This window comes from Cebus imitator, unplaced genomic scaffold (assembly GCF_001604975.1).
Source record: "Cebus imitator isolate Cc_AM_T3 unplaced genomic scaffold, Cebus_imitator-1.0 Scaffold704, whole genome shotgun sequence".
In the NCBI taxonomy this organism is placed as follows: domain Eukaryota; kingdom Metazoa; phylum Chordata; class Mammalia; order Primates; family Cebidae; genus Cebus; species Cebus imitator.
In genome coordinates, this window is record NW_016108019.1 from 75,548 (window position 1) to 86,363 (window position 10,816).

The 10,816-nt window shown below is 43.6% G+C and overlaps 1 protein-coding gene across 1 annotated transcript in view; it reads right to left on the bottom strand.

Annotated features, from left to right (window-relative positions):
* LOC108296326 (beta-microseminoprotein A1-like) overlaps nucleotides 1-9,726 on the bottom strand; it is a 10,286-nt gene extending 560 nt beyond the window's left edge. The window contains exons 1-2 of the mRNA XM_017518799.2: nucleotides 9,620-9,726; nucleotides 804-909 (exon numbers count right to left, since the gene is read on the bottom strand). Coding sequence (XP_017374288.1) covers nucleotides 804-909; nucleotides 9,620-9,655 — 142 coding nt within the window. The 5' untranslated portion in view covers nucleotides 9,656-9,726. The remainder of the gene's footprint in view (nucleotides 1-803; nucleotides 910-9,619) is intronic.
* Between the last annotated feature and the right edge of the window lie 1,090 nt (nucleotides 9,727-10,816).

A 10,816-nucleotide genomic window follows, 5' to 3' on the forward strand; every position in this document is an offset into this window, starting at 1 on the left:
AAAAAAAAAAAAAAAAAAAAAGATATCAAAGAATGGTGCTCTTGGATTCACCCATGGCTAATTCCAGTACAGTTCAGTTCACGCTACTGATAACGTTTTCTTATAGAAAGCTTACATCCTTCTGACTTTTATTTCAGAACAGGTATTTCAAGAAAAAAATAAGGCCCTTTTCTTCAATGAGTTAGCCATAGGAGCCTAGGGGTACTTGGGACCAAGGTTTTTCTTGCTGGATTATCTCTCAATAAATATCTCACTTCTACACTTCCCTTTGCTTTGCATCAGTGGTTTTCAACCTTGGGTGCACATGTGAAACATCTTGGGTACTTGAAAAACATCTTCCATGTCTCAGCCCTACCCTAGAACAGTGGAGTCTATCCCTGGGTGCAGGGCCCAGGCCGCTGTAGTCTTAGAAGCCTCCTAAAGTGAGGCCAGGTACAGTGGCCCACGTCTAAAATTTCAACAGTTTGGGAAGCCGAGGCGAGCGTATCACCCGAGGTCAAGAGTTCGAAGCCAGCCTGGCCATCATGACGAAGCCCCGTCTTTACCCAAAATACAAAAATTAGCTGCTCCTGGTGACAGGCACCTGCAGTCCCAGCTACTTCAGAGGCTGAGGTGGGAGAATCGCTGAAACCCAGGAGGAGGAGTTTGCAGTGTACCGAGATCTCACCACTGACCCTAGCCTGGGAGACAGGGTGAGACTGTCTCAAACAAACAACAACAACAAACACAAAGGTTTTTATCTGCAGACAGGTCCATCTGCCAGGCTGCAATAACATAATAAATATTGAAAAGTCAAGACTTACCTTTGATTGTCTCTCCTGGAACTACCTTATTGGATATGAAATAGCATGATGCATTGCATAAAGTCACAAAGGTGGCAAAGATCACAAAACCGCCCAGGAGAACGTTCTGTAATGTGAAGAAAGATCAGGGTGAAGAATGAATTAATTCAGAGGATAACCCTTTACTGAGTGCTGTGTACCAGGACCTCTGCTGGGCTCTGGTAGAGGTTATGAGGTGGAGCTCCTAACCTCAGGTGACTTAGCGAGGACGCAAGACCCGCACAAGTCACTAGCATGAACTACAGAAAGAGGCAAACAGGAGTCACCAGGCATAGGGCAGTAATGATATGTGGGCTGTTTCACTGCAGAGGAAGTTCAGGAGACCTTTATAGATAAGGCAATCTTTAGCCACTTTGCAGAACATGTAAGAGTTAAAGGACAGAATGAGGAGTTTCATGAAAAGAATGAAACGTTAACAAAGATAGAGAAGAGAAGCAACAAACATATATAGTTGAAGGCTTATTGTAGTTAACTGGATTAGCTGGAGATATGACTGGAAAAATAGGTTGAGGCCACGCTGTGAACACAGAGGGTGAGGCTAGGAAGTTCATTTCCCAGATCATAAAGGCATCTTTGATGGCTCCATGAACAAACCAGTAATCTAGGCTGAAATTGTAGAACAAGGAAAAGTATCTAGTTGACCTTGTCATCTTTTTGAGATGAGCGAAATAAACAAACTTTAATATGGTAATTTCTGGGAACTCTTGAAAGGGAAGATGGTGTTCAATGAAATATATAGGAGGCCATTGGTTTGGACTGAGCTCCTGCACTAGGCCGAATAGACAAAACCAAAACGCAGTTGCCCATGCTGAAGTTCTCTGCTACTAAGCCAGAACTAAGTTGCTTATCCAACCTTCTAAGAAATCAGGAGAGACTGAGAGGTAATAGCCAAATGCCCAACAGGCCAGTTTTAGCTGACATGATAAGAAAGTCCCTTCTGCTTTAATTTTTATAAGCAACGTCACTTCAAAAACACCAATTCAGTGTCTAGTCTATGTTTCTGCTTTCCTGGCTCTATTCTGTCTATAAAGGCAAACCTCTCTGGTCAGCTCTTTAGAACACTCCACCTATTTTATGGAATAAGGTGTTGCCAGATTCTAGACTCGTAAGTAAAAGTCAATCAAGGGCCGGGCGTGGTGGCCCATGCCTGTAATCCTAGCACTTTGGGAGGCCGAGGCAGGTGGATTGCTGGAGCTCAGGAGTCTGAAACCACCCTGGGCAACATGGTGAAACCTGTTCTCTACTAAAATACAAAAAAATTAGTGAGGCATGGTGGCCTGCACCTGTTATCCCAGCTACTCAGGAGGCTGAAGCAGGAGAATCGCTTGAGCCCCGGAGGCAGAGGTTGCAGTGAGCCAAGATTGTGTCCCTGCACTCCAGCTTGGGTAATACTGTGAGACTCTGTCTCAAAAAAAAAAAAAACGAAGTCAATTAAGATCTTTAAACTAAATATGTTGTATTTTTGTCTTTTGACAATGGGAATGAAAGCATTTATTCTGTAAGATTCCTGAAATTAATTATGAAGTGATGCCACTTGACATAGAATGTGGCTCATATAAGAATAGACAGATAGGGGCCAGGCTCGGTGGCTCATGCCTGTCATCCCAGCACTTTGGGAGGCTGAGGTGGGCAGATTACCCAAGATCGGGAGTTTGAGCCTAACCAATACACAGAAACCTTGTCCTACTAAAAATACAAAATTAAGCAGATGTGATGGTGCATGCTTGTAATCCCAGCTACTTGGGAGGCTGAGGCAGGAGAATCACTTGAACCTGGGAGGTGGAGGTTGTGGTGACTGACCTGAGATAATGCCGTTGTACTCCAGCCTGGTCAATAAGAGTGAAACTCTGTCTCAAAAAAATAAAAAGAATAGGACAATAGGGAGGGCACGATGGCTCACTCCTGTAATCTCTGCAATTTGGGAGGCTGAGGCCGGCACATCACTTGAGCTCAAGAGTTCAAGACCAGCCTGGGCAATATGGTGAAACCCCATTGCTACCAAAAATACAAAAATGAAGTCCTGGTGCTGTTGCTCACACCTGTAATCCCAACACTTTGGGAGGCTGAGCGGGACAGACCACCTGAGGTTGGGAGTTTGAGACCAGTCTGACCAAATGGAGAAACTCGTCTCTACTAGAAACAAAGTTAGCCAGGTGTGGTGGTGCATGCCTGTAATCTCAGCTACTCAGGAGGCTGAGGCAGGAGAATCACTTGAACCCATGAAGTAGAGATTGTGGTGAGCTGAGATCGTGCCATTGCACTCCATCCTGGGCAACAAGAACAAAACTGTGTCAACAACAACAAAAAAATCATACAAAAATTAGGTGGGCGTGGTGGTGTGTTCCTGTAATCTCAGCTACTTGGTGGCTGAGATGGGAGAATTGCTGGAGCCCAGGGCGTTCGTGCCTGCATCAAGCCATGACAGCCCCACTGTACTCCAGCCTGAGTGACAGAGTGAAACCCTGTCTTTAAAAATAAAAAAGACAAACACAGAGTTCTAAATAGAGAACCTAGAAAGTTCCAAAGGTAGGTGGATAAGGTGAAAAAGAAAAATTAGAAAACCAGAAAGTATAAATATATGTAGAAGTCTGTTATAAAATAAACATGGTCTTTGAGATCTGTAGAGAGGAATTATTCAATAAATGGTATTAGAACAAGTGGTGAACTATTTAGGGAAGAAACAAAGTTAATTTCCTACTCGAGTCCCCATTAGTGAAACAAACTCTAAAAGGATTCAAGGGTTAAATTTTTACAATGAGATCATAAAATAAATACAGCATATATATGTAAATACTTATTCTAACCATAAAAGACAAAGAGATTTCAGAATATAAATGTAAGAACATAATTGAAATTAGAAAAATATCAAATTTGCAGAACAATATCATTATATACCAATGGGAAAAGTAAAACGCCTTTTTTTTTTTTTTAGACAGAGTCTCACTCTATTGACCAGGCTGAAGTGCAGTGGTGTGATCACAGCTCACTGCAACCTCCACCTCCCGGGTTCAAGTGATTCTCCTGCCTCAGCCTCCTGAGTAGCTGGGACTACATTTGTGTGCCACTACATCCTGCTAATTTTTTTGTATTTTTAGACAGGAAGGGTTTCACTGTGTTAGCCAGGATGGTCTTGATCTCCTGACCTGGTAATACTCCCACCTTGGCTTCCTAAAGTGCTGAGATTACAGGCATTAGCCACCATGCCCAGCCTAAAAAAATCTTTTTTTTTTTTTTTTAAGACAGAGTTTTGCTCTTGTTTCCCAGGCTGGAGTGCAATGGCGTGATCTCAACTCACTGCAACCTCTGCCTCCTGGGTTCAAATGATTCTCCTGCCTTAGCCTCCCGATTAGCTGGGATTACAGGCACGTGCTACCATGACCAGCTATTTTGTATTTTTAGTAGAGACGGGGTTTCTCCATGCTGGTCAGGCTGGTCTCAAACTCCCCACCTCAGATGATCCACCTGACTTGGCCTCCTTAAGTGCTGGAATTACAGGTGTGAGCCACCACGCCCAGCTGAAAAACATCTTAAACAGAAAAATGGCAAGAGAAATAAAGTGGCAAGAGAAATAAAGTTTCTTAAACACACACACACACACACACACACACACACACACACACACACACAAATGATTAATAAACACATGAAAAAGTTCAATTTACTGATCGCAAAAGAAATGTAAATATGTAGATAAAATAGAAACATAATGAGATGCCAAGAATAATCACTGAATTTATAATACCCAGAGGGAAATAGAGGCATCTATGGGAGGTGATATGCACAAGGATGATTTACTTTAACAACTGTTATGAGAGCAATTCGCTACTATATATCCACATTCCTAAAACTGTTTACAACATTTGATTTCACCTTTTCATCTCCAAGATGTGATCCTAAAAATGGCACAGAGATAGACTCCTCCACAAGGATGCTCACTGCAGTGGAAAAAATGGAAAGAAACCACATGCCCAAGAACAGAGCTGGTGGAGAACAGTGACTCAGAAAAACACCTGGTGAGCCAGCAAGGTAGAAGGTGAAGTCACCTGAGCAAATGATCACGTGTCATTACACAAAGTGAAGCAGGCTATGAAATGCGTGATTCCCATGACTCGGAGAGAGACGCACAGAAAACACTGAAGGTTTTGTACCAAATAACAAGTCATTTTTGATTGGTAGGATTATGACAATTTTCTTCTTTGGACTTTCTCTCTTATTTTCTAAATTTTCGACAGTAAAATGTATGGAGTTTATAGCAAGGAAGAAAGAAAAAGAAGAAAGAAAAGAAAGAAAGAAAGAGAGAGAAGGAAGGAAGGAAGGAAGGAAGGAAGGAAGGAAGGAAGGAAGGAAGGAAGGAAGGAAGGAAGGAAGGAAAGAAAAGAGAAAGAAAGAAGAAAGAAAGAAGAAAGAAAGAAATTCTTTAAAAACAACTCAAAACCCTGATATATTCAGCTCAAGCCAGGACTTGGAGTGGCACTTATTCTGTTTTATTCTTCTTTTGCCTAACCTTCAGCTCAAAATCATTGTGGAAGCCTAAACATTTTTTTTATTATAAATTCTTTTTTTTTCTTTTTAATTGTACTGTAGGTTCTGGGGTACATGTGCAGATCAGGCAGGATTGTTGCATAGGTACACACGTGGCAATGCGGTTTGCTGCCTCCATCCCCCGTCACCTACATCTGGCATTTCTCGCCATGTTATTCCTCCCCAACCTCCCCATTCCCCCACCGTCCCTCCCTTGGCCTCCGCCAACAGACCCCAGTGTGTGATACTCCTCTCCCTGTGTCCACGTGTTCTCATTCAACACCTATGTATAAGTGAGAACATGGCAGTGTTTGATTTTCGGTCCTTGTGTCAGTTTGCTGAGAATGATGATTTCCATATGCATCCATGTCTCTACAAAGGACATGAACTCATCATTTTTTATGGCTGTGTAGCATTCCATGGTGTATATGTGCCACATTTTCCTTGTCCAGTCTATCATCAATGGGCATTTGTGTTGGTTCCAGGTCTTTACTATTGTAAACAGTGCTGCTATGATCACACATGTGCATGTGTCTTTATAATAGAATGATTTATAATCCTTTGGGTATATACCCAGTAATGGGATGGCTGGGTCAAATGGAATTTCTATTTCTAGGTCCTTAAGGAAGAGCCACACTGTCTTCCACAATGGTTGAACTAGTTTACACTCCCACCAACGGTGTTCCTATTTCTCCACATCCTCTCCAGCATCTGTTATCTCTAGATTTTTTAATGATCACCATTCTAATTGGCCTGAGGTGGTATCTCAATGTGGTTTTGATTTGCATTTCTCTAATAATCAGTGATGATGAGCATTTTTTCAAATGTTTGTTGGCCTCATATATGTCTTCATTTGAAAAGTGTCTGTTCATATCCCTCGCACAGTTTTGGATGGGTTTGTTTGTTTTTTTCTTGTAAATCTGTTTTAGTTCTCTGTAGATTCTGGATATTAGCCCTTTGTCAGATGGGTAAACTGCAAAAATTTTTTCCAATTCTGTTGGTTGCCGGTTCACTCTAATGATTGTTTCTTTTACTGTACAGAAGTTCTGGAGTTTAATTAGATCCCATTTGTCTATTTTGGCGTTTGTTGCCAATGCTTTCGGTGTTTTAGTCATGAAGTCCTTGCCTATGCCTATGTCCTGAGTGCTTTTGCCTAGGTTTTCTTCTAGGGTTTTTATGGTGTTAGGTCTTATGTTTAAGTCTTTAATCCATCTAGAGTTAATTTTAGTGTAAGGTGTCAGGAAGGGGTCCAGGAGACCTAAACTTTTTTCCCCAAAAAAGTAAGCCTTGTTCACAGTATTTTCACTCCCTTCTTACAGAAAGAAGGCTCTGAGGGACGGAGGATCATTAGAAGCTTGGAGATCTTGTTCACTGAGTCACAAAGCAGGAGAGTCAACAGGGACAAGCAGGGCTGCAGCCCAGGACAAGTGACACGTGCAAAATCCCCAAATCTCCTGCAGCTCTAGAGCAAAGGCATGAGATTGAACAACTGGGGATGGAGCCCAAACATGGTGACAGCAGAGAGAAAATTATTTCATTAAGAGATTTCCCACTTGACAGTGTCTCAGAAATAGGCTGACACTGACTCTCTTTCTCTCTCTCTCTCTCTGAAGCTCAGTTTTCCTCCCCTGTAAAAAGAGGGGTTCTCCCCCTTGGGAAAGCATTAGAGTTACCCAGGGAGCTAATAGGAAACACACAATCTCAGGCTCACTGAAGAAAGAAAAAGCCAGTGCCTCCGTATATTTACCTATGTGAGAACCCAGGAACAATGCTCAACCCAGTGCTGCTTTAATGTGCATATAAATTCCTGGGAGGGTATTTTGTTTTTTTGTTTTTCTTTGGAGATGGAGTCATGTTCTGTCACCCAGCCTAGAGTGCAGTGGCGCAATCTCAGCTCACTGTAACCTCTGCCTCGGGGTTCAAGCGATTCTCCTGCCTCAGCTTCCCGAATAGCTGGGATTACAGGTGTGCACCACAATGCCTGCCTAATTTTCTTATTTAGTAGAGATAGAGTTTCAATATGTTGGCCAGGCTGGTCTCAAATTCCTGACCTCAAGTGATCTGCCCACCTCAGCCTCCCAAAGTGCTGGGATTATGGGCATGAGCCACCACACCCGACCAGAGAGCTTATTCAATAACATGCAGATTCTGCTTCAGTAGGTCTACAGACTTACATGGAAGCTCCCAGGTGATGCCCACGCTGCTGGTCTGAGGCCCACCTCTGAGTAGAGAGACTCTAAAGCTCCTTTTCATTCTTGTCTTCTATTCTGCCACCAGCCTTCCCTCCCTTCGTGTCTTCCTTTCCTGCATTTAGTAACGATGAGCCCCTGATGTGTGCAGACACAGGAGAGTACACCACCATGACAGCATGGGCTAGGGTTTTCTAGATGGTGCAGCTTCATGGTCAGCCTTAAGGTGAAGCAGACAGGCGGTGCCCTTAGATGTTGTGTCTCTTGGGCCAGGCGCGTTGGCTCACGCATCTAATCTCAGCACTTTGGGAGGCCCAGGCAGGTGGATCACGAGGTCAAGAGATCGAGAGCATCCTGGCCAACATGGTGAAACCCCATCTCTACTAAAATACAAAAATTAGCCGGGTGTGGTGGCACACGCTTGTAGTCTCAGCTACCCAGGAGGCTGAGGCAGGGCAATTGCTTGAGCCCGGGAGGCAGAGGTTGCAGTGAGCCGAGATTTCACCACTGCACTCCAGCCTGGCGACAGAGCAAGACTNGCTTATTCAATAACATGCAGATTCTGCTTCAGTAGGTCTACAGACTTACATGGAAGCTCCCAGGTGATGCCCACGCTGCTGGTCTGAGGCCCACCCCTGAGTAGAGAGGCTCTAAAGCTCCTTTTCATTCTTGTCTTCTATTCTGCCACCAGCCTTCTCTCCATTCCTATCTTCCTTTCCTGCATTTAGTAACCATGAGCCCCTGATGTGTGCAGACACAGGAGAGTACACCACCATGCCAGCATGGGCTAGGGTTTTCTAGATGGTGCAGCTTCATGGTCAGCCTTAAGGTGAAGCAGACTGGCAGTGCCCTTAGAAGCTATATCTCTTTAGGTAAATTACCGCTCCTGGAAGGGTCTTACCGCATGATCAAGAGTTAGGGGTCTGGTCAGACATAAACGGCTCATGCCTGTAATCCCAGGACTTCAGGAGGTCGAGTGGGGAGGTTCACTTGGGCCCAGGAGTTAGAGACCAGCCTAGGCAACATAGCAAGAACTCATCTCTACTAAAAATATGTATATATATATATATATATATATACACACACACACATATATATATATACACATATATATATATATCTGCAAAATGGTGTAAACAAAAAAAATAAGAAAAAAAAGAAAAAGTAAAATTAAAAAAAAAGCTTTTAAATTACTAAATAAAGACTTGGGGATCCTCAGGATCGCGGGCAGGCAGGGGTATTGCCAGCTGTGCAGCTTGCTAAGTTCCTGTGAAGCTGCATGGAGGATGGGCGGGAGGAGCCAGTCGAGTGGAGATGGGGAGAACCCCCTCACCTCCCCAGTTCTGCCTCAGGACAGTTTCTGAGAGCACGTTTGTCTTGCGGCATGACCCAGAGGAGGTCCGCTCTTGAGGACCCACTCCCTGGTTCCTCCCACTCGGCTGGCTGTTTCTTGCCTCATCTCCCTTGCAGCTCTGAGAGCAGCCCAGTTCATTCCCTGGCATTAGCAAAGAAGGTTTTACGAAAGATCAAGTTTAAGATGCAAGAAAAGCCTGCATGGGTTTTTATAAATTTTGAAGCAAAATTCTTTCTTGGCCAGGCACAGTGGTTCACACCTATAATCCCAGCACTTTTGGGAGGCCGACGTGGGCAGATTGCTTGAGCCCAGGAGTTCAAGACTAGCCTGGGCAGCATAGTAAAATCCTGTCTCTACAAAAAATACAAATATTAGCTGGGCATGGTGGCTCGCCTGTACACCCAGCTACTCAGGAAGCTGAGGTGGGAGGATCACCTGAGCCCAAGAAGGTTGAGCCTTCAGTGAATCGGTCCTGGAAGGAAAAACAACTTGGATCTTAGAAAACAGAACCAGTGCTAAATTCAATAAGAATTTCCCAAGCTCCAGACTCTCATACTCTGTACATTGAATTGCAGGTAATAACAAAAGATTCCTAACTAGGTTTCATTTACCATTCAATGCTGTGCAGTAGAAGCACACATCACAGCATATTAAATAAGGAATACATACTGTTTTTGCTTTTCTGGCCTTTGTATATAAAACCAGTTACCTACCATTGTGACGAGCAGGACTCCTATAGGCAGGTACATCCAGGAAAAGTCACATCAAACTTTTATACTGACTAGGGCAACCACGCATTTGAGACCATTGGGAATGATAACAAGGTGGGAACACATTGTGTGTTTACAGAGGGTTGACTATCAACAGGAAAGTATGGTTTCAGATGATTTATGAGTTACTAATCAATCAGATCTCCACCCCAGTTATATGTTTACTTTGTCCCCATCCTGATCTGAATTTGCTCCTGACCTAAAAAAGCAGAGGAAGAGAGAACTCCTCTTTGCTAAGCCTTCATTCTGTGCTGGTGGATTGCTAGCATGTGATGTATGACATGTCCTTATTTAATTTCACACACAAAGAAACAGAGCCTCAGGGATGCCAGTCACAACAGCCAGGAGGTGAAGGTGGTCTTCCTGAAGGCATAAGAATAGCCCACCAGGCCTGCATCTGTGGCCCAGTTGACACTGCCCTTACGGTCTGGCATGAGAACAGAAAGAGGTCAAGCCATCCTGCAGGGCACAGGAGAGCAAGATCTACATACAGCGCAAGTTTCTGTGACAAGCTTAATCGCTGGACCTTTGTAGAGCCCTCCTTGAATCGGTCCTGGAAGGAAAAACAACTTGGATCTTAGAGAACAGAATTAGTGCTAAACTCAATAAGAATTTCCCAAGCTCCAGACTCTCCTACTCTGCACATTGAATTGCAGGTAATAACAAAAGATTCCTAAACAGGTCACACTTACCTTCAATGCTGTGCAGTAGAAGCACAAATCACAGCATATTAAACAAGGACTACACATTCTTTTTTGCTTTTCTATCCTTTGTATATATAACCAGTTACCTACCATGTTGACGAGCAGGACTCCCATAGGCAGGTGCATCCAGGAAAATTCACATTAAACTTTTATACTGACGAGGGCAACCACACATTTGAGATCATTGGGAATGATAACAAGGTGAGAACATATTGTGTGTTTACAGAGGGTTGAGTATCAACAGGGAAGTATGGTTTCAAATGATTTATGAGTTACTAATCAATCAGATCTCCATCTCCACCTTGGTTATGCGTTTACCTTGTCCCCACCCTGATCTGCGTTTGCTCCTGACCTAAAAAGGCAGAGGAGGAGGGAACTCCTCTTTGCTGAGCCTTGGCTCTGCGCTGGTGGATTGCTAGCAAGTGATGTATGACAT